This window comes from Pyrgilauda ruficollis, unplaced genomic scaffold, assembly GCF_017590135.1.
Source record: "Pyrgilauda ruficollis isolate IOZ18807 unplaced genomic scaffold, ASM1759013v1 scaffold1, whole genome shotgun sequence".
Classification (NCBI taxonomy): domain Eukaryota; kingdom Metazoa; phylum Chordata; class Aves; order Passeriformes; family Passeridae; genus Pyrgilauda; species Pyrgilauda ruficollis.
In genome coordinates, this window is record NW_024508100.1 from 2,658,159 (window position 1) to 2,683,347 (window position 25,189).

A 25,189-nucleotide genomic window follows, 5' to 3' on the forward strand; every position below is an offset into this window, starting at 1 on the left:
AGTTTCCTTCTCCTATCCCATTTAACCATTTTGAAATTAATTTCCCCCTTATTGAGGAAGTTCTTTATTGCAGCTGAACACAAAAAAAAAAAATTATGTGTTGCAATAGTCTGCAATGAGTGCAGTATGACATTTGAGATGATTCCAGTGTATGTAATCATTGAGACACCTTTGGGATCCAGCATGAGTTATTTCACAGAGCTCCAGACAAACCTGATGTCACTTTTGTTTCAGATGACCAGAAATCTGCCCTTCCCCTCCACCAAATTCCACACATAAATACCCCATTACAGAATCTACCACATTTTTCACCAGTAAAATCCATGAGCAGACACAAGTGCAAAGCAAAATGTCATTTTATTTAATTCAAGGACTATTTTCCTTCTAGTATTGCTGAAGGGATCACCTCCTGGGGAATTGATCATTACAAAGTCCCTGTCTAAAAGTTCAAGTGCTCTTGTTGTACATTCTTTTGAAACACAGAAAACATAATGACCAAGTAGGTGGGCAGCTACTTGCAGTTTTGGCCCACCTAAATTAGCATTGCTTCAGGCTAGAAAACAATTCAAGTAGTAAAATAATGAAAAATGTTAACCTTTAAGGTCACTACCATATTTTGATCAAAAAAGTCCTGAATGTATGAAAAGAACATTTGTACATGTTATGAAGTTGTTTTTTAACCAGACACTGTCAAAGATGGCAGTTAAATATTTTGGACCAGTTGTCAACCAGATATTTAAGAGTTCTATCTGAAGGTTTATTACCAATTTCATTATGCAATTCACTTTTCACATTAAGCTCTTTAACAAAAGCAACATAGACCCGCACCAGAATCACTGTAGACAGATTTAGTTTTATAGAATGCCCTTCTGAAAATTCGTTTCAAAATAGAGATGCTTTTTCTCCAGAACTGTAAAAGCCATAAAAATGCAAAATATTTGTTAGGAAATTTTTAATCAAAATTATTCCTTAATGTTCAAAATAACATTTAACCTCCTACTTTTTTTTTTTTGTTGTTGTTGTTGTCATCCACATATTGACCAATAGACTAAACAGGTAACAATGGTTCACGTTTTTCCCCCACCTGAAACATTTCTTCTAACACAGGCCCAAAGATAGGCAATACAGAGATTCAGGGACATGGATTATGCATGGCAAAGGTAATCCTCTATCACTTTAATTTAGAACAATTCTGATTCTAGCACACAACTTGGAGTCTCAGTTGTTTTCGATCTGCTCTAGGTCCAAGTCCCCACAGTCTAGAGGGAAGATTCCTTCCTCAGTGCTCTCACAATCGCTCGTGTCCTCGTCGCTTTCGCACACCGCGTCTGCTTTCTTATAATCCCTTGTTTTGAAGCTACGTTGGCACGACCCGTGCTGCCTCCCTTCATCCAGCTGCTCTTTCATCGGGCTGGAGCCAGGGGTGATGATGTTCATAAGATCATTTGAGTCACATGGGGATGACACAATTGTCTTCATTTGCGTGTCATCATCATCATCTTCATAGTCGAGGGAGCAAAGACTTTTGGAATTTTTTAAAGTCTGCAATTAAAAAAAAAGAGAGAAACCATGACTATATTAAACATGACTGGACAGGAGGAACAGAATAAATTCTTGAAATTCTTCAATGGTTTGAGTGTACGTACTCAAGAGTGCCACGTGTTTAAAGTAATCCTCGAAATGAGAGGCATGAAGAAAGAGGAAGAATGGTATTTACTTACTACACAGTAAGGCTTTGCATGGATATTTTGCCTAGATTCCCATCTGTGAGAAAAACAGTCACCTTTTCTTATGCAGGAAGAGCCAACAATCCACCCTTGGTCAACTACATGAGGAAAGAGAGACACCCACCCAGTTTGCTGTATTGGGTTTCTGGTAAGCCCACAGCAGAGCATTTGGTGACACCAGCATTTAGGTCAGACAGCTGCCCTGCAGCCTGGTCAACAATTAACTTCCCCTGCAGACAATGAGCCCTCAGGCATCACCTGGTGAGACTGCCAGGACAACTGGCACATTTGAATAATCTCAAACAGAAGAAACCCAAGCCTCTACTGGGAGCATCTTCCTTAGTTAAGTCTTTCAGCTGGGTACTGTCTGAACAAGAGCTCAGGAGCAATTCTGTTTAAATTCAAAGGATATTAAAACTAGAGGGGCACTAATCTTTATTAGTACAATGGCAAAAGAAAAGAAACACTCTTTTAGAGTTTTAGCACATTTAATGTGCTACCTCTGTACCAGAGATACCAGCTCCTCATGGAGCTGGTAAGGGATCCTTGGCTAGAATCCAGGGAGAGCATTTAAGAAAAAAAACAAATATACAGAGAGCAGAACCTATATTTTAAAATAAGTGAGAAACTTCCAAATTGTGCCTCATGCAAGCACTCAGTGAGAGGAAGGTGAAACAGCCAGGGCTCCTCTGAGAAGTGGTGCAAGACAGAATAATGTCACACTCATTTTCAGTCTCTCACTGGTTAAGTGACTCCAGCCTCACAGACAGCAATCAGTGTATTACAAGGAGATCCACAGGGAACAGGACCAACTTTCACACCCATTTCCAGCTTCCTCCCCCAATTTGTCATTTCTTAAGTATTTCATATTTGTTTATTTGAAATGGGAACATTGCAACATTCCTAGTATGCTGTATTCCAGATGCTCTTCCAGACAACAGTGTAATGGTTCCTACTCCACCAATGCACAAGAGTACCCACATAAGGGGCCTTACCAGCACCTTTGGGTGTTTTTAAACAAAACTCCACAAATTCAGAAGAAATTTTAATTAGCCTTGTCTGTACACAGCTGGTTAAAAGAGGAAAGTTCACCAGGGTGAGGGGGTTAGCCTGATCCCTTAAGTTGATGTTACATGTGGAACACCTTGTAGAGAATTCCACTGCCATGCTGCAAGGTCACAGAGTTCGTTGGACATACCTACATCAAATCTGCATGGAAAGCTCACTGGAGGGAAAGTTCAGGTAAAGGTAAAAAGCAGAGCACTCAAGGTTTGCAGCTCAGCCACAGCACAGGCAGGCTGAGGGTGGGATGGGATGGGTGGTGGCCCCATCACTGGTACCACAGGGACACTGCAGCAGCATTCCCTGAGCCTGCACCACATTTAACACACCAATGAAACACATTTCTCCACTGATCAGATGTTTGTTTTGCTCTTCCCCTGCTCAAACAGCTTTCATATCTCACAACACACATTAGATGATTAGTTAACAAGTCATACATTTCTGGGCAGAAAGAGCCATACGGGATAATCCAGTTTGTTTGAGCAGACAAACAAGACCTCGTCTAGGAGCTGATTTATGTAACTCCAAGGCCTGCATCCGAAGATGAGCCCTCAGAAAAAGAATTACTGCTAGTCATAGTTCTGTCAGGAGGAATTCAAAGTCTTTGTTAGCCGTGGTTGAAGCCCATATCCAGTTTTGCATGTGACTAACACCAACAAGATAAATCACCTTGCATGATCAAAAAGATGTCTATTTTCAAATTTTACTCCCCTGTGAAAACAGATTTGGTATAATATGCATTCCTGGTTTCAAAATGCTTCCATATAGCTCACTTACATTTTATTCAAATAGAAACATTTGAGAACATTTTAGTTACTTTCTATGACTAACAGGTACAAATTTCTCTCATATTTACTTAAAAGCAAACCAGTATATTTTTGAAGTAAAAAACATTAAAGTATATTTTAATCCTACATCTATCTCACTGCTTTGCAAAACACAAGATGTGCTCTATCTCCATATAGGGGACAATAATTTCAGTTCTTTAAACTTACAGTAGGAACTGGGAGGGAAAGGAACCAAATAAAGAGAAGCTTTGAAAGTTCTGCTTTCAGTGTCTTAGAAAGGAATTCCTGAGTCCCCCTTCAAAATATCTTTTATTCAATTTACTGCTAGAAATTAATCCAACCACACAGCTGTCTTTCTAGAAGGTTTGTGTACATAAATGGAAAATTGCCTGTTAGCTGTACTGTGCTGAAACCACTTGAATGGGAACTTTTAGCCGGTTTCAACACAACAGCAAGTGCATTCAACTGGTTCTTTGTTCCCCCACTTGTCACAACCTCACCAAACTAAAAATAGGTGGATTTATTATCTCGCAGCACAATCCAGCTCCTTTCACAAAGCAAAAGGTAGAAATTGCAATGCATTCAGGCTCTCTGAACTGCAGCTTTCCATGTTACACTGGTACAGTACCACACCTTTCAAGAACAATTGTGCTCAGTGGGGAGCCTGCGAGTACTTGCTCAATGGTCCTCATTTTATAAAGGATGCTGGACTAGCAAGACAAAAGAGTCCACAGTTGGCAATGGATAGAACTCAATCAGCTAGAAGTATTCTTTTGTGTGATGGAAAAAAAAGGGGGGAAAAAACCCCTCAGAGTTTTAAAAGAAGTGAGGCGATAAAATGTCTGAATATTAAGGAAAAAACCCCAACTTTGTACCAAAAACAATGGTGAAGAAGGAAATAAAAGAAATCTCTCTAGACCCTTGCCATACAAAGCAAACAAGAAAGGCCCAGAGCAGCTTGAAAGGAAGCTAATGTCTGTACTCTTTATTAAACCTTCACTTCAGAAACCCATAATACATCACTTTCCAAATATAAGAAGCAATAAAAAGGTTGTTTTTGTTTTACTAACAAAACTAGAGCATTTGATACAGTAGTCAAGGGAAAAAATAAGACATTTATGTGCATGAAAACCTAGTGTATAATGGGAGCAGCAGTTCTCATGCTTCTCCCCCAAGCCCCCATCATCCTCCAAGTCCAGCCCTCGGCTTTGAGTGGGGGTGAAGATCCAGCTGCTCTGAAGAGGTGCAGCTGCAGCAGCTGGCACACTCTGAGGAACAGAGGAAGCCTGAAACCACCACGAGCCCTCAGCCCATCCTATTGCTTCCTCAGCACCAGTTATCTCTGATGGGCTGCTCCCTGAAGGCACAGGCTTAGGGAGAGAGGGAATTCATCAGACTGGTTATTTGGCTTGCTTCCTGTCCCATCCTTAGACTTCTGCCTGCAATGGCACAGGAGATGCTGCTTTAAGACTGGCACACAGGATTTCTTGGCTGTTAAGGTCTCTACCAGCAATACGAAATACATAGATGGTGCAGTGTCCTCATGATGAGGAGATTCTGGAATTTCCCAGACTATCAGCATCTAACCCAAGAGCAAAACACTGAAGTAGCAGAACCCAAGCATGGAGCAACATGTGGCTTTTTTGTTCCTTCCCTATCTAGCCAGTTGATGGAGATGGGGCAATTGAGATGGGCTGCACTTCTCCCTTTGAGAGCTTCATAGGTCCTTACTTCACTTTCTTGAATTAGGTTTCCTGTAGATTAGTGAGACTGGCTCAAAAATGCTTTTACTGATGGCAACTCATAGCTAAAGTTCAGATCAGAAGCACCACCAACAGCACAGTGCATTTGTGTCTCAGAGCAACCTGTCCCCAAAGAGGCCACAGCTGAGTCTCAGCAACAACAAAACCCAACCATGGTACAAATTTGTTTTTTTGGTTTTTTATTTTTTTTAAGAGATTCCATTCGGTGAAGCTAAGAGGGAGCCTTAAGGAAGACCTTTGTAAGAACTGACACAAAAGCCTGGTGCTGAGCAGCTCTCAATCACACAGAACAAACCCTCACCTGGCTGACATCACACCCAGCCACACACAGATGTGCAGGGTGTCCCTCCCTCCTGCAAACTGAATTTTCCCTTCAGGCACCTAATTACATTAGTACCTTCACCTGTGACAATTCAAGTTGGAGATATGTACAATGTCTACTGTAAACTGTTAGAAAGGTCAACTTGTACAGATTAAAAAATATCCCACCACAGTCCCAATCCCTGCATCTCCTACTATGCATAAAGGGAAAAAAAGTAAGAAAAAATGCTGTATTTATGTAACAAGCTATTAATCTTTCTGAAGAGTAAATCTCTTGACATTTCACTCTGACTTTTCTGTCTTGAATTGCACTGAGCATTTTGTGAACAGTCCAGTGTTTGCAGATAACCTTTGCTTTCAAGAAACTTGCAGCTGAGTAGAAATGCTGCTTCACTGGTACAAAGTGGTGCTGACAGGAGAAAAACAATATAGTATCCTGAATAATGTTATATGCTTGAGGCTTGCTAATGCACTAGAAGTTAAACCCCTAAGTGGGAAAGAATCTCTCCCTGTTCAAACAAGAAAATAAAAGGTACAGAAATAAATTACACTTTACAATTCAAGTGTCTAGGAAAATATTTCAGGTCCAAAACCACCGCAGATTTTTAAGTTATGCATTTGAAGTAAATCAAAAGACCCATAATTTTTTTTCTTGCACCAGGTTAAAAAACAAGTAGTGAACAAAACCATTTCTATTTGTGTATTATGTGGAAACCATCAAATCCCAAGAAAATTTCTGACACCTTCATGGGCAAAATCAAGTCTCTGTTCAAACTGACAAGGGAACCAAAGATGTTTTTCTATTTTTTTAGCTCTGCAGTTATCCCTCATTTTCCTGGAAATTTGACATGTACTTTTATATATTAAAAAGGCAATGTTTATGTCATCATCTATAGCTAGTAATCAGAAAATAACTGGAATACTGGATATGAATGAGAAAGAGCAAACAGCCTCTAACATTTTGCCATGTAATTAGACACTGAACTATAACAACCACTCCTTCCAGCAGAGAAAGAATTACTGCTGCAATTCTTGTAGTCAAATAAGGTAAAACTCTACTTGCAATGCCAAAGACCCAGTTAAAAATCAATACAAGCTGACAACAATAGGGCTACGACTTGAAATGACAATTGTTCAGTGCTTTGTCTCTGCTGTATCTTCAAAGATGATTTCAATTTTTTTAGATGTAGGTGCCCAGGGAGAGAAGGAAACTGCCATCAACTCATTTCACATCAGATGCTAAACAGCATCATGATGTAACAGGCTTTCATCTCCCACTAGCCAGACTGCTCTAGATTTAAGTGTGCAGTTTTCTGGTGTAGTCTACCATGAAAGTTGATCTATTTATTGGCCTAGATATTTATGTTCATATTCTAAATGGTGCCACAGTATCCTTATAAGTTTTGTTTATAAGCTGCGAGAACATGTTATTTAATTTGGCTTCTTATTTAGTGCTATTAGTTGAAAAAAATAGTATGACTTAAACAATACTTAGGTGAAATACTGAAATTTATCTAATTATGCTCAGATATGCCAGAATACAAGGCTGCTCATTATGTAAAGTAACTGAAAGAAACCACTGGAACAGTTAAAGTCTCCAAGTGAAAAATGACAAAATGCACAAAGACTGGGGGACAGGAGGGGAAATTGGGGTGCAGTTCCCTGACTGAACATCACTGCACCCACACAGGGTCCCCAGCACTGGTGAGGAACTCAGAACTCTGGCACTGCACCCCTCAGAGCTGTAAAGCAGCCTACTCACCTAGCCAGGAAATTGCAGGAGCCAGTTAACATCACTGCTATCACATCACAATGCAAACAGCCAAGCTGGAGGCATGGCAGATCCCAAATACATCAGGGATTACAAACAGCATTAATTGAGTTCAATCCAAATCCCTACTGCCTCCTGCCCCAAACTCAGACTTAGAAATCATCCATCATGGGCTTTGCACATACAATAGTAAGTTTCACACCCAAACTAAATATCCTCTCCAACAAAGCATCTTTTCCTTTTAGTGGTTTGCAAAGATGATCTGAACAACTGCGAGCATCCCCAGCCCCCCTCAGAGCTATCAGCTCACCCCTCTCGGGGCTTACATGCACTCAGGGAAGTCCCAACATTAAGTAACACAAAAAACTAAGGAATTTAAGCAGATTAAAGAAAAGTTTGTCAGCCTAAAAGTGTTTAAAAACTGAATATAAGCAGCCAAACCACTACTGTAATTTTGTAGTTATTCCTTTAAAAATTAAATTTTGGTTGGATGGGGCAATTTAGTGCAGGAAACTCAGTGCTGGGGTTTAGCAGCTTCTACAGGTTCAGGACCATGATCTCAGGAGTTAACTTTTGACTGCTTTTAGAGACAAATTGAAAGCTAAGCAAGTTAATGCAGTACTTAGTGTAATACAGTCAAGAATATGACTCAACACCACTGCTAACATGTAGAGGGTGCACACATATAGCAATTTTCCCTTTTATAAAGCCCAAACCAACATTAAACCACATTTTTAAAAGTTTACAGTATGGAATTTTAATCAAGATGTTAGCCTCCTAGATTTTCTAATTCAGTGGATTTGCAAACTGCAACCTTTTACCTTCCCTGTCTGAGTAAGTATAAATCATGCAAGCTTTTATTGTAAGAATGTGGATTACACTCTACAAACATCAGGCCTATTTCACCTGTATGTAATTTAGCAGAGAAAGTTTCAGCCATTCTTAGGACCAGTCCAGCAGGCACCTACAGATGCTATGAATTATGCCATTAGCTACAACAGACGGGGCTCACACAGAGGATTTAACTCTTCTGAAGTGTCCAATAACCAGTACAGTGCCAAAGTGGAACACAGTGGCATTGCTTCATTCAGCTGCACAATACAGCACAAGGCTTGGGCCAGGGAGGAGGAGGAGGTTTAAGCCAAATAGGACAATTCCTGGATACAGCAGCAATGTTCATCTGAAATGCACCCACGCAATAAAACAGAGCAAAGAAGCACCACAGGAAAAAAAAGTTATTCCAAAGGGCAGGGAAAGGGCCTGGATGATGAGTTCTTGCTCTGGTCTTGCTTCAGCAACAGCTACAGTCAGGGGTCTCTGCAAACCACAGAAATTCTTCTGCCTCAAGGTAAACCACTGTCTTTGCACACCTTTACCCAGATTATTTTACTGCTCACTGCTTGACCCTAAGCACATCTCTATTATGGACAGTGAATTTATTTACCTTATGGACAGACTGAAGAGCTGGACAACATGGAATTGGGCCTCTACTGTGCTTGAGCTGCATAAGCTCAAGAGGCTTTGGTCTGGCAAATCCAATCAGCCAACAGCACTAATGAGCAATGGTGTGATGAACAAACAGCTGCAGCACTTGTGTGCATACAGGGATGATAAACACATCTGGTTTTGTAGGAGAAGGACACAGAGGGAAACAATGAAAGCACATGCTCTCTCCCAGCAGAAGTGATTCATGCTTTGCCAGAGTTGTTTCCCCCTTTTCCTATTCAAGAACTATTACCTTTCCTTTCAGAAAGAAAACAAGCTGCAGAAGCAAGAAACAACTTAAACTGTGTATTACCATCTTCTGTAGTAATCTGACAAAATAATTTTATGAAGACTTAATTCAATCAAATCTAATTAATACAGATGCATCTATTTTTCCACATTTTAGACTGGGAAATAAGAAGGCACACACACATCATTAACATGAGCTACACACACATCCCCACACAGAAACACAGGCACAAAAGGAGCAGCACAAGAAAACTGCTTAACAAGACTATGATTGCTTGCAGTACCATCTCTGTGTTCAGCATTCAGGATCCAAAAACAAAGACCACCCTGGGTAGTCAAAGCCTTCTGATGTATTATTCCTCTGACAGAAGAATTAACACACTACAGTCAGCTGTGAAACAACATAAACAAAAAAGTTACCTCCAAACCCAGGAGTTTTAATAAGTTTCTCAGTTTCTAACTAGGCACATTTAGACAAGAAGAGAAAAAGCTCTACCTGTGCTTCCACAGAACTCCAAATAAAAAGTGACATTTCAAAGTTTGCTTTGCCATGCCAAACTCTGCTCTCAAGTAACAAGGTTTAAGTTGACTGATTATGCACTGGAGTAACACAGGACAGGATTTGACCCTTATGGCTTCAAAACACGACCATATTGGCTTCATTTCCTGCCATTTATGTGTCATCTATTTTTACAGAAAAGTTCTATTCCTGAGAAGTTTAGCCAAGGTCTTATTCCTTCATGACTTTGCTATGAGCTGCAAACAATTACTTTAACAACTGAATCACACATGCACCGATTGTAGATCCACGTACCAACTTCTCTTCAAATTCCTGCATGTTCTCTTTTCATTTCATTTTTCTCCTCAGGTCCAATATTAAGTTGATGTGATGGGTCAAACTTAAGAGAAATTAGAGAAGTGAACCCCAAATCCTGATTCCAGTGCTGCCCTCATTAGTTACTGACAGATGTCAGGCTCACCTATATTATTGCGTTATGCTGGAACTCCATCATAACTAGCATTTTAAGGGATTCTATAATTGGGCCATAAAGTTCACTTCTGCCAGGGGAGGGGGATGGGGGAAAAAAGGGAAAACTACCCCATCAGCTTGGGAACAGTTCCCCCTTCTTCAAACCAATTTTCCACTGCAGAAATACTTGTCCAAAACAACGCCCTAAGATCTTGCTATGCCAGTGCACAGAGGGACACATGGGCACAGACACACAGACAAAGCACAGCTGCTGCTATGAATCTTTTGCTCAGCTCAATGCAAAACCCACAATTTAAGGGTAAATTCTTCCAGGAGTATTAATTCAAACTGTAGGGGGACCTTTACCACTAATTATTTCCAGGGACAAGTTCAATTGAACACAATGAGTTTGTTTAAGAATTAGTACCAGAGATTGAAGGAGAATGGTGCAATGATTGCATTTTGCTAGCTCAGTATCTGATTTTTGGACTATTTGAACTTTTTTGAAATAATGTGGTTCAGGAAGTGATCTTGATATGAAGTGACAAGACTGCTATACATTTTTAATACTTAGTCAACTTGTAGTAAAACTTCTGTTGGATAAATAAAATTCAGACAAGTTTGTTTATTGGTCATGACATGTCAGCAGTTGATGCTCAGTATGTTTTGGTTTCTTTTTTTTTAAAGTCAGGAAACCATATATGTGGTCCTTTATCCTTCAGCGTAATACATGTTTTAAAACACATCATACCAAGTCAGAGGAGAAACAAAGTATACACAACTTGTGTAAGGCAGAGTCAACACTCATATTCCCAAAACATTGAGGTAACACTAAAACTGAGCCCAACCTCTCACTGCATGGCCTCAGTTTTCTTCTATTGTGTAGTAAACCCAGAGTTTGCATGAAAAAAGCTGTAACATTCAAAAAAAGTGTACATTCAGTTACTACATGTGCTTTGTTTTAAAGATGAGGATCTGTTTATGCTACCCCAGCTTGCAAACTTCCCAGCATACCATAAAAGCCTTTTGAGTGTCAGTCACATGGTAACTAATACAATGAAAACTGAAATCAGGAAACTCATCAGAAGTCTCATTTATTTAAAACTCCTTTTCTAATGCTAATGCTTACGTTTTATTGTAAAGCACATGTCATCAGAATAAAAATAAATGAGTACTTTCAAATATAGAAACAGACGAGCTATTAGATTATCTGCAGCTCACCTTAAGACTAAACCATCACTTATGCAGAAAACATCTCCTTATTAACTATAGTCCATTAGAAGTTGCATCTAACAGCAACTTAAGAACAGAACAAACTTCCCTTCAGTTATGTACTTGAAAAAACATGTAAACAAGTCAATATTTTCCATCCTAATGAAAAAGTTGACATCACTTTCAGTTTTTATGTTGAAAAAACATGTAAACAAGTCAATATTTTCCATCCTAATAAAAAAGTTGACAAAGTGATGTAGAAAAATTCCCATCAGTTCATTTTCACAGGTTTGAGATACCTGTACTGCTTTTATCACACCTGTGTACCAGTGCATACATGCAGCAGGAACTGATCAGTGCAATGCAAGTCTAACAAAAGACCAAGTGACAGTTAAGTTTAAGACTTTTCCAAGTGATTTTAAGAAACTTCTCTGCAGAGAAAAGCCTCAGATGAATCAGCTTGGTTTAAGGTCTCTTTTAGATATGATGCATCTAATCACAGAGCGACTGTCAAAAAGCAAGGCAAGTTTCACAGCAGATAACAGAGTATGGAAGAACAGAGTCCAGTTTCAGAGTTAAGTCCTTACATTCAAGTACCACAAAAAGGTACTAATCTATTAATTTGAGTAACATGTTATAACAAAAATACTGAATATTTAAAGAGCCCTCTCCCTGAATTACCCTGAGTTAAACTTAAAGATGTACAACTTCTTTTTCTAATAAAGTTTAGAAATTACACTGGGATTTCATTTGTTGCCAAAAAACCTGGAAAAAGTTCCCATATCAATGGTGAAACACTACTCAACACTTCTGCTAGCCATCATCTCTTGCAATTTAGAGCACAGAAAAAAAATAACAATCCTCTACCACCTGCCAAAACCCAGATGGTAAAACCTGAGAAAAGTGCTCTCACCTCTCTTTAAACCCTCTGGTGCAGCTTAGGCACATTAACTATAAGTACCCTATAGTTAACACTGAACCATAGCTCTTAATTCAGTACAGCATTGTTTTCCGAACAACATCACCAATAATTTTAGCATAATCCAATTTTCTGATGGGATAAGTAATAATCAAAAAAGAAATATCCACAGCTGGCTGAAACCTGGCATGGGAGTCAATAGATGGCCCCTTTCTTTTCTCATAATGTCAAATGCAGCTGGTCTGGTACTCATTAGCTCTTTCAGCAACAAATACTTATTGTACATACAGGAACTTGCAAGAAATGAAAAGTGACCCTGCAGCAGATATTGAGCTGCCTCCTCTTCTTCTCGGCACGTTGCTTACAGGAAAATACCATAAACATCCACGCAGAGCTGACTGCAGGTATGGCAAAGCAACACAGTGATGAGCAGCTCTGGGGATCTGCAAGACATTTGTTACAGAATCCACTCACAAAAGAGGGGGGAAAACCTCCATCCTTAATGAGATTTCCTTTTCTTCCCTCTCCTCAGGGCTTATACTCCCTCACTGTCAGAGCACAGGGAACCTCCAGCACAAGGGCTCACTTCATTAAATGCCATTTTGGGCCTAATTTCACATTGTGAGCCACTCTGCCGAGGCAAAGAAAGCAAAACGCCAGATGCTCTCTGTGCCTGCTACCTCAGCGGCGTTTCATTCACTGCTCCAAAAAACTTCCAGGCATCCATTCAAAACCCAGTACCCCCAGCCTGGTCTGTCCTGTCACAGGACAAAGTGCTGGCTTGTCTTCAGCTCACTTTTGATGCTTGCCTATCATCTCCCAGCCCAGCCTACTCCTATCTCCTTTCCTTCTTCCCAAGCCTGCTGGAATTTGAACTTTAAATGGACGCCCTCCATGGCAACAATAGATAAAAAAGGAGCCTTTGATTGTTCATGCGTTGCAGAAAAGAAAGGAGGAGATTCATCCTGGCTGCAACCTAGCAGAAACTCATCAAGCACAGCTCCCCTTCCATTGCAATGGGATGCCTGAGCCTGGAGCCACTCATTCAAGCTCCCTGTGTCTATGTTTCCATTCAAAGAGGATGAATTCTTCAGGTTTCCCCTGTTAAGGAATTAAATGTTGATCCTGTGAATGAAGGGCAACACCAAGCTTGGATAGCTGCCAAAAGGTTCTGTAACACTCAGCAGTTTGGAGTTAATTCAATACTTATTGATACCTATGAGGATTTATAGCTGCATTATTTATAAGGGGGGGGGGAGAAATCACAGAGCCATATTTAGACCTTAGTAATAAACTATTTTTAGCACCATCTGTTTTTCTAGCTTGTTCCCTTGCTTAGGCAAGAGCATACTTTTATCCAGCTCCCTCTTCCTTGCCCATTTAAAAGAATCCACAGAGTCTAAACTGAAACATGAGTTAGGATCCCTCATAATATTTATTGTGCAGCAATCCTCCTAATCATGTTCTGGAAATCAAACCTGCTGACTAAGGACAGTCTTGGGCTGATGTAACACTATATATGTTGTCTTCACAGAACAGAGCAGATTTTTTTAATGTAAGGGGCAATGTGTTTCACACAAAGGAGGTTACTATCTGGAAAGGAACAACTGATCATTAACTGCATTAAGCCATCTGAAAAGTGGTTCACAACTCCTGGCAGTGCTTTTCTGGGAGACAGTTGCCAAGTTTCACCCTCATTAAACACATAGATTTTTTTTTTTTTAGTCACAAGTAAATTCTGCCAGGCCAGGCTGCTGTTAGGGGGGAGAGAAATCATAAGCAGCTGCTGCAAGCACCTTGTTTCAGAGATGAGTTTCAAGCTGCAGCTGTTACCCACTCAAAAACTCCCCCAAACCTCAAATTACCTCTTGGAGCTTACATTGATATTCTGCTTTTAGTATGTGACAACACTGGTGGCCTCTGCAACATGACAAGGGACAGAATGAAGAGATTGCTTTCCTTGAACTCAGAGAAGCAAGGATTTGGGTACTTCATGCAGATTAAATTCTCAGAAATGCACTTGATAGCAAGAATATATTCATCTTATCCTCCTGGCAGCAGTTTTCTTTTCACCCAAACAGCAGCAGAAATATTCAAAAGCTTCACTGTTAATTGTGTCAGATTCAGAAATTTTACCATAGAGCAAGGCAGAAAACTCATGTAAAATATGAGCTCATAGGGTTCTTATTTGCCACAAAGGGCAGCAGCAATAAGGGTTGAAAGCTGGTTTCCTAGGCCTTGCAGCACAGGTCAAGCATTCCTAGGAAGCAGACTGTGTGCAGCAGAAAACCAAAAAAATTCCCAGCATGTAGTACATAGGTCAAAATTAAATTCTACAAATGCACAACAGAAACACACAGCACAACCAAACACTATAATGGGTTCCAACAAAGTCTTGAGGACTTTGAAACTTCAAGCAATCAGTATTATTAATAGAACATTCACTTGGCACTGGCATTATGCAACAATAATTTCAGTGTGAAGGAAATACAACAGTGCTGCCCACCCAGCAGCCCCTGAGATGTTTCCTTCCACTTCACTGCCTTTTTTTTTTCCCCCCCAGTGGAGGAAGCAGGACTCAGCACTTCTAACAGCAAATACAGCAAACTGCCAGGTACATGGAAAGGCTCCTTGGCAGCACAATACATGGACAGGCCATTCCCAGGACCAGAGCCAGGATGGTGAAGTCTGCTCCTGCTGGGAAGCATCTCCACAAGCCCCAGCAGCAACCACTGTGTCCCATCTGCCAAAGCTCCCCACTCATGTGACAAGTGGTCTGTCCCTCTCCAGGGGAAAAAAGCTCCAAACCAGGGCTGCGTGGAGAGGACACCTCTCAAAGGACAGTCTGCCTCAGCTCAATAAAAGCCATTCCAAGGACAGAATCAGTCTGCAGTACTTTGAGTGGCCACACAAAGCTCATGGACAAAAGCCAGCACATACAGTAACTGTCGCAATAAATTTAAGATTTATTGCCAAGTATGTTTAAGAGTAAAAACTAAGATTACAACTTGTAGTTCAATTCCCTAAGGCTGTTGCATAACCTGCAAATACATTACAACATAAGAGCAAACTAATACTGGTGATTAACCAGGAATATAATCAGAGGATCTGGAAATCTTCAAAAATGCAGCTTGTTGCAAGCCTTACAGCAAAGCATCCAACTCTCATAGGGCAAGAATGCTTGCTTGCACACAGACAGACACTTTTGTGAAGATCTAGAAGGTATAACCTACCTGATTCCTTTCACAAAGCTGACACCTTATTCTAGTACATATGTGTATTTAGCATGATTCTGCATTCAGGCAGTACTATAGGGACAGATGAATCATAGTCTCAGAAAGCAGCTGGAGAAGATGATGGCAAAAAGATCCAGGATGAGCCTTGCTAGGATTTGCCCATCCACCCTTCCCTTACACACCAGATGGCTCTGGAAAGACAACAGTTATCTGTCCTTAAAAATCAGTGATCACAAAGAATAGGCTTTGTGATTAGCTCTCAAGTCCATATCCATTTGAGGGGTGGCTGTGTGCCAGTGAAAGGAACTGTGGCAAGTCAGAAGAATCTGTACAAACTGCATTTCTATCCTAGTCCATTCAGGGATCTCTCCCCTCCACCCCAGTGACTAAGGGATCTGGGGAGCAACTGAGATCCACAAGTCCAACACTGAAACCCTCTCTCAGTCAATATTCTTGCATATCAAGCCTATGTGAAATTCATCTGCAGCTGGTTCCAACTGTATCAAATTATATATTGTCAAAAACAGGAACCATTAGGAGATTTGTATTTTACCCTACTTAAGTAGCTAATGATCTATAAGCAAAGTCTGATCTTAAAAGTCTTGAACTTCTAATTTTAAAAATAATGCTCCAAAAGCATTGAGGTAGTTTGAACAAAACATGACTTCTAAAAAGTCATACAATACATGTATTTCTTTAAACCTCAATAAATTTGTTACCACTACTTAGCATTTTGAACAGTATTACTTCAGTCCTCATGATGATTATTATTCAGCAACATGTTTCCATGTCAAGGCCTCCAATGGCAGAACACAGTGAAAAAAGTACAGAAAGGCCTTTTAATATATAAATGAATTGTGTATGTGCCCTGTAAGCAGCCACAAACAAATCTTTGTCTCCTGACACTAGTCAGAATAAACACATCAACACTACCCTGCAAGGTCACTAACATTAACTTATTCAGTGTTAACTCCTCCTGATTTGGAGTGGTAACACCCTTGTTCCTCCAAGTAGAAACATTTTATTCTGACAGGTACACAAAATTCCCTGACAATATCCAACAGTTCACCGTTTTCTACAATGGCTGTATTTACACCAGCACACATGGCTTGTGTCCACCACCAATGTCTGGAGGCCATCTAAACCAATTTGTGTTACAATTTACTCAAGCTAAAGGTGGGAATCCAGCTCTTTAGTTGTTAAGATTTAAGAAGCGGATACACACTTCAGGTATTGCAAGCATGCATTACAAAGGACTCCTCCTTCCCCCATCAAACAGAGAATAACATTTACCAGAATAACCACAGCCTAAAGTTTAATCTAATTGTTTTTGAATCAGACTGTATCACTACAAGATGCAACAAAAACATTATTATTGACATGCAGGCACCCCACAGACTTGAGGGCCCATTTCTCTTAAAACCGAACTTTTTCTGCTGCCCACTCTCGCAGGGAGAGGACACCTCCTGCAGAGCTCAACCACCAGAGAACAGAGGTAAAAAGCTGAATTTAAACCAGGGTTCTGTCCGAAGGATATGAAAACAACCAGGCAGTTTGGATGTCCAAGAGTTTATTGGTGCCTCAAAAGATGGGAATCAATTGAGTTCTTTCCAGTATACTGAAGCCATTCAAGATTATTAATTACCACCTAATATTCAGGGTTCATGGTTTCTGCTGTTAAGGGACCTTAGGCTCAGTAACAGAAAATACAGAAAATTCTCATTTCTTCTTATGGTTATTTGAATTCTCCACGAGGTGTCCTCTCCCCAGGAGAGCAGAAAGAATTCAGTTCTTTTAGAATATCAACACCAGAGAATACTATTTTTCAACATGGAGCATATATACACTTTAGTTATAAGTCTGAGGTGAGTCTGGAAGTGAAACACACTCCACTGCAAAGTTAAGTATTTCTGTTCATAATAAATTCCATTATTGCACTCATACTTACCTGACAAAGTACTTCTATTTAACAAGCTTAAGGGCCATTTACCCACCCAACTGCACACTTGCATGCCCTGAAAACACACCTTACTGTGCCAACTATGTGAGCTTTTCAAAACTGAAGAAAGCAAGCTTATTGCTCTGGGACATGCAATTTTAACGAGCCTTGGAAATTCAACTAAATTTTTTTTGTTCTATAGTAACACCAGCTCAAGTTACAAGAGTTACACAACTAAAATAATATTAAATGTTTAACACAATAGCCTATGCATTGCACTTCAGGACAGTACACTCTGAATTCCCTGAAACCTTCAAGTCCATATTTTGATGCAGGAAAGTATCCTTAAAACCGGTATGAAGAATAAGATTCTCAAAAAGAAAAAATAAAATAAATAAAGAACAACAAAAAACCCCAACCTGCTAGGCAAGCTATTATGCAAAAGTAAACTCTTAACTAAATGCTGAAAGGAGAGAAGTGAAAGAAAGCCCCCACACTAAGTTTATATTTGAGGGGTTTGGAGCACATCAGGAGTCTCAGCCTCTGGATCAATTTTGGTTCTGTGCACTAAGAAGAATTTCAGTGAAACTCTGTGTTGACTATGCTTCAAACACATCTGATTTCTGCCACTCTCAGCAGTTACAAGTAACCTTGAAGCTCTACAAAATAGGACATGACAGTTAAGCCACAAGCACCTGTCATATGTGTTATAAGATCTTTCATACTATTTGTACATCATAACACTACTGCATATCACTTATTTTAACCTACCAGTTCAAACTGAAATAGCCTTGTAACACATCTTTTAAAAGGGACAATTTTCAGCACACTGGCTCAAATGGAGTAACCCAGCATTAGCTGAAGTCCAGAAAACTTTCAGTCCTGCTAAGCAATTTATACCACATTCTTGTTGCAATACTGCCAAGACCACAGAGTCCTCCTGCTCTTTACTGGTCATGTGAATTAGTCTAGAAGACAAGCAAAGCATACACTGATCAACGTAAAACAGAACTGAAAGATGGGATAGTTAAAATATAACTAGACAAAGGAAAAAAAAGTCTCATACAGTATCAAAAGCCACACCTGAAGAACACTGGGAATATGCAAAACCCTTTCCCAGAAGGACAGTATGTAGAGCTGAATTGCTCAACCTCTGGTCTTAAAGGCTCTTTTGAGCTCTGCATTTGTAAAACCCTTAGAGGCCCAAGCAATCATAAACAGGATTTTTGAGTTGCGACAAACTAGTCTACCCCTTGCATGAGAAAAAGGACCACACAGGCCATATGCTTTCTGGTTTTACTACTCAAGCTTGGCTGAGGGAAGGCAGTTTCTACAGCAGGGAGCTAGAAATGTTACCCAGTGTGGTATTGCAGCCCCTGCTACATGCATCCTTCCTGGGTAAGGTGGAAGGAGGAGAGACTCGACCTACAGCAGGCACCAGGGACCCCAGGCAAGCAGCAGTGAGCGCGGAAGGGACACACTGAGCCAGGCCTTGGTTCTAATGCAGACCTAAAGATCTACCCCAGAGCAAGATCTACCACTTCTCCTTCCACTGACAAGCACAGGATGTTGTTCTCCTATTGCACTAGGACATCGTGTCCTTTTGAAAATGAAATAGTTACAAACGAAAAAAAAAATCTGCAAGTAGAATTTCAACACTTTGATATTTCTGATCAAGGCACACTGTGCAATGATACCTGGAACACTAAGGTACTGCAAATAGTGAATGCTAAAAATTTTCAACAGGCCTCCAAAATATAGCTCAATATTTTATCCCACTGAAACACATCATGAAAACACTTTTGTGCTGGAGATACTTCATGCTCAAAAAATCTACTAAGAGTGCCCACTTTTGCAACCCTCCAAAATACCAAGATATGCCCCTTCTTTTTTAGGGGAAAACTGAAATTATTAAGGGTTGACATTTACAAAGAATGAACTGGGAATAGGCACTATACTAAGAGTGTCTGCATTCAGCTATTCTACAATTGTCATTGTCCTTCACACCTCACACCCTACTCACTTGATAACTGCTGCACAGGCAAACCTCAACTCATACATGGGGCCTTCCTAAACCTTGTCCCCTCAGAGTTGTCAAATTGGTGGTACGATTAGGGGAAAAAAAAAATTAAGTCCAGGCTTCCTTTGGTAATGCTGCAAAATAATTCATGTGAGAAAACTTTAGTGCTGTTCTCAAATTAAAACCAGAGGGTGTTTCCCTACTACAGAAGAAACGTATTTGACAGAATGAAGATAACCCTTGTGAAATCACCCTGTATACCCCGCATTAATAAAGCACAGTTGAATTAAACATAAGTACAGTTCAGATGAGTACACTGCATTTCATGCAGCTGGAAGCAATGGTCTTTGGTCAAAGAAAGACAAATTTGTACAAACATCTGCAAAAAAAGTTCAGTGAATTGATTCTTTCTCCTTTCCCAGTTTCCAAAGTACTCTGCTTTTTTTGTTTCCTCAATCATTCTCCTTTATAATGCCTATAAGAAAGGATATTCTTTTGGATTAAAAAGAAAAAAAATTAACTACCAAGACTAGCTGTAAAATGTTTCAGTTACACTTGACAAAGTAGTTGTTGAAATTGTTTTAGTTTACATCACTTTATCAGTTTCTACATCTAATTTGAGTACTTGAGTACTTAGTCACTTGGTTGAAGTTTAAAAGGTTGCCACATTAATAACTGAGTTATCAGCACACTGCTGGCTGCTCACAGTACTGGAAGCAAGAAGAAACATGGCATTTAAGAACTGAGGATGCATTTGCTATTTTCTCAAAAGCATAGGAAGACAGTTAAAGTGGAAATGCTGTTAAGCAAACATCCGGATCGATGATACAGTCATTTCACAGGGCACTGAATGAACCAAGTTATTTTTTAACTAGTGCAAGTTCAAGATTCTTAAAAAAGGCTGTTGGGCGGATGAAGTGTGTCACACCAGTATTGCAGCAAGAACAACTAATGGAAAACTACTCAGGCTTCTGTTCCACACAGGGTGCTGCAGCTCAGACTCCAAAAGGTTTGGGCTAAGACAAGCTCCTCACATCTCTACCATTTTATTGTTGAAGTCAGAGCATTTTAGCCACTCCAGGTTTTTAAAAACACCCTGTCAGCAAGATACATCTTTTGACATAGTAAAATTAAGCTTAACACAAAGGGACCTGTCTACTAATTATCCAGTTGATGACTTAGACTAGAAATTTTATTTAATCCCTTTTTTACCTTCTACTGCATGTCAGAGTAAAGAACACCTGTTCTGCAGCTTCATTTTGTTCTCTATCATTTCATTATTATAACAAACCTAATCTCCAGGGTACCACCTTATTTCCCAGCTAATGCAAATATTTACTTGAACTATTTAATTGCATTTTTAAACCAGACAGGTGATGGCTGATCAAAGTATTTTCCTGAAAGTCAGATACACAACACAGCAGATGTGTTCACGTGGCAAAGCAACCTCAAAATCTGTGGTGGGATCTCCAACACTGGGAACAGTGCAGAGAAACTATAACCATGACAACAGCAAATCACCTACAGAAAAAGGCTGCAACACCTCCTGATATCAAAACAACATGAGTCCTAACTTCATCCTGCATTGCCCAAATACAAGCAGTGTTTTTCACTCCAAATTGACACTTTCAATCTTGATCTCAAGAGCAAATGTGAAACCAGCTCCTTCTGCTACACATGATTAATTTATATAAAAACTTAATCAATTTAGAGAATTATTCAAAGACAAAGAAAATGAAAGACTCCACAACCTAAAGAAAAGCATGTTAAAATAACTAATTTTTTCATCTTTGCTTGCATAGAAAGTTGGACAACTCCAAACATCTGGATATGAAGAAACTAGCAAGATTTGAAAGAAATTTAGTTTCATTTAGTCCTGATTTTCTTTAGACTCACCTGAAAGCAACTGTACTAACTTCTGCCATAAATAATTTTTTATTCAACAAAAAATTCTTTAATATTTTGCTTCAAAATGCACAGTAAAAACTTACACACCTGATCACTTGAATCGTGGTAAATCCCACACAGATTCCAAAAACACTCAAAATCCACACCAGAGGACTGCCCTCCAGCACTGAGTGACCTTCCTGTTGCTCTCTCCCTTGAACCATACCAAAAAAGTCCCCAGATTTTAGAGGCTTCTTGGCACTGTCTATTCCTGGGTAATTCTTCTAAAACAGAAAAGGTTCCTCTTGCTTTTTGCAAACTTAAACCATTCTCATTTCAAAATGGAAATTCTCCCCTACACACACGCAAGTCCTCAGCCTTGTAACTTTTGCATCAAAAGCTCATTTCACATCAGGATTGCAGCTGCATTTGTTGGAAGCCAATTTTCTTCCTTCACTGAAAATCCCCAGCAGTCATTACACTCAAGCAGTCTTACAGATACAAGTTTGAAGCAAGTTATTTTCCCTAATATGTTTATATACCACACTGAATTTAAAATCTTTTTGAACATCAAAAACCTCACAGAAGATGACTCTTCTGCAGTAATTCAGTTTAAACCTAGTACTTTCATATCATCTTCTTGTGTGCAGTGATCTCAGAGGAAGTTTCTTGGGTGGAGACTTGAGAAAGTTTTCAAAGCCTCTGAACTGTATCTGAATTACCAGTTTGGTTTTATTGCACATGTCCACTTTCTACCATCCAAACAGACCTTAAACCAGAATGCAGTTCCAGAGAAAAACCTCTGCCCTGGCATATCTTCATGCCCTTGGAGCTGAGATCACACACTCCACTCAGCAGAGCAATCAATGTCATATTCTACTTATCCTTACTGACCTAATCAAAGCAGGTTAAAAGACTTTTCCACAAGTAAGACAGGCAAGGGAGCTGAGTGACCAGAACGCAGTCCAAGGGAGCCCAGAACAGCAGCATGACACAACTACTCTTGGAAGTTACACCTTGTCCCAAAAGGAAAGGGGTGAGTTATTCAAAACCGTGCTATGACACAGCACTTGGAATAGAAAGTCAAGTTACAGTCTGTACTAAAGGCCCTAACAGCAACAAACTTGCACTGCCTGCAAAAAACCCCTAAGCATTGAACCTCAATTGCTCACTCTAGGAAAACACACAGAAAGACAAGTCCAGAGGAGAATAATTGTTGTTTCTTCATCATGATCAGGCAGTTTTCTAAGAACTGCATCTCTTCCAGTTTCATGTACTTGAGAGCACTGGTATGTTTATCTCAAATGTGGCACACAAACCTGCTCCCAACTCTAATGCTGTCCTCCATGACCAGCTAAATCATCATTAAGGAGTTCTGCAAGACACAGTGCAGCAATACTGAGACCCTCATATAGAGGAGAAATCTAATCCTCAAAGATGGAGGTGGCAATACATCTTTGTGACAATGCATCTGAAGACTGCTTTAAAAAAGGGAAAATATATGCCATAAAGAGTACATTATATTAACATACTTCATGAGTTAAAGGCTGAGTGACATCAGCCACAAAAGGGAAGGCTGGAATATTCATGAACTTGACTGAAATGATATCATGGGCACATTTATAGAAAAGCACAAGGTCACACCATCAAACTGCATCACGAGGAATTAATCAGTTGGAAGGGTCAGAGCAGGACAAGAAAAACAAGTGACTGCAGTCACCAACACAAAACAGCCGTAAAAGGAGAGAGAATAAAAGCAAATAGAAAAAAATAGTAGTCAGAGGTAGGCAAGGTTCACAGTCTGCTCCAGCAGAGCCTGGTTTAATACTCAGCATGGCAAAAGAGACAATCAGCATTAACTTTCTCTAAGCAGGCACAGTGCAGAGGGATCAGCTGGAAGGAAGAGCTAAAGAACAAGCTCCAAGACACAAACACACTTGATAAGGGCACATTATATGATCACCCATGACTAAGTTTAAGAAATCACCCACAACCTTCTTCATGGTAGTTTTCTAACTTCAACCAACCACGTTGGAAATGAACAATAAAATTCAGCTCCAATTAAAATCCATGTTAGATGGTGTTCATGTGCTAATCCTAAAGTAAAATGAAACAAACCACAGCAACTTCTGCAATATTCGCTTGATTTTTACAGGATACCGAAGCCCAGGAACCTGTGTAATCTCTTTCAACAAGAGACTTCAGCTTGGCCATACATCTGACAGTCAGTACTTCTTGGAAATTGATTGAAACATTCCACAGCATGTAAGACTAATGAAGAAGGTTAAGGAAGAGAAACTAGCAGGGTGGGGAATGTTACACAAGAACAAATTTGTCATAAATCTCAGGACATATTTAAATAGATCACAGAAAAATATTTTGACCACAAGCTGGCCAGTGAAGTGTGAAAGTAGCCTTATTCTGTGTACACAAAATAAGATGAAGAGAAGAAAACTCAAAGTAGGTATGAGTCCCATTAAAAAAATTAAATATGACTGCTTTGGAACTGACATGGAGAAGGCGAAGGAGGTTTAAAGAAGAGGGAGTTAACAGCAGCCCTCATAGTTCACTAACAGTTCCACTGAGGTTTGTTCTTACAGATTAGAGGTTATTACAAGTACGACTGTTCACTAAAAACGCATTTCAACATCCTGCCCCTCCTTCATTTCCTCTCTGTAATCCTTGGGTTTACAGTTTCCAAACATGAACTTCAAGGATGAAGTTGTTTCTGCTGTAATCCAAAGGTAAAACCACTAATATGCATTACAAACCATATTACCATTACAAAACTGGACTTGACCCTCAGTCTGAATGAATATAGATGAAATGATCCCCCATGGAAGACACGATGAAGTCTGTTTCACAGCAAGGGAAAGACTTCACCACAACAGAAGAAAAAAACCACCCCAGTATGACAGCAGCTAAATCAGCCAAGCAGCACTGCTTGCAAAATCTCCTGTAAGATATCAAAGCAAAAAAAAGTTTCGTTTTTAGATAAACAGAGGAGAAACTCAAAGTGTCCCAAACCTGTCACTTGTTACACTCTGCAGACACTATGTTGTAGCAATAGTTTGAATCTCCTTTCTATTTAGGTCACAGTTCCTGCTACTCCCACAAGTTACACTGCAGGACAGAGAAACACCTCATATTGCTGCTATTACTTGCAGTGAACGTGGCAGTATATTGATTTTTGCTTTGTGTAACTGGCAGTCAGTTTCATCACTGCACAGGAGAACAGGAATCTTAACTGAAGTTATTTCACAGGTGCATGAGGAACTCCTGAAGTAGAAGATCCAGCATGTATCAGTATACTCATACCTGAAGAAAAAAACAGCATTTATGCCTAAACAGATATTTGAAACCAAAGGCCATCTCAAGAACATCAGCTTTACAAATAGTGCTGCTCAGGGAATTAATAATTGGAAGAGACAGGCATTGAGAGCTATTCATAGACCTAGAGCATACACTAAAAAGGTTGCAGAGGACACTCCTTCCTTCCCTCTCAAACTCTGGCATCCCCTCCTCAAGTACACTAGCATGCTTTTTTTAACCCAGAGCTTTCAGGCATTAACTTCCAGACTACCAAACTGCTGACAGTGGCAATGAAAAAAAGAAAGATATCCCCCAAATTCTGCTTGGGAGCAGGCCTTTTGGGCAGTTTTCACCCTTCTGCCACCATCCTCTAGCTGCTGACTACCACACATGAAACTTGTTTCATGGCTCCCCAGAGGTCTTCATATTTTTCAGAATATGTATTAAGACAGAAAAAGCCAGAACCATGTTAAGTGGATTTCAATTTAATATGGTAATGTTAAAGATTCAAAACCACAGTCACTGATT

At 39.8% G+C, this 25,189-nt stretch overlaps 1 protein-coding gene across 2 annotated transcripts in view; it reads right to left on the bottom strand.

The window, feature by feature from the left end:
- Positions 1 to 338: 338 nt before the first annotated feature.
- FAM53A (family with sequence similarity 53 member A) overlaps positions 339 to 25,189 on the bottom strand; it is a 70,393-nt gene continuing 45,542 nt past the window's right edge. For both annotated transcript variants that reach the window (XM_041473272.1, XM_041473353.1), the window contains one exon: positions 339 to 1,542. In XM_041473272.1, the coding sequence (XP_041329206.1) occupies positions 1,219 to 1,542 (324 nt within the window). In that variant the 3' untranslated portion in view covers positions 339 to 1,218. The remainder of the gene's footprint in view (positions 1,543 to 25,189) is intronic.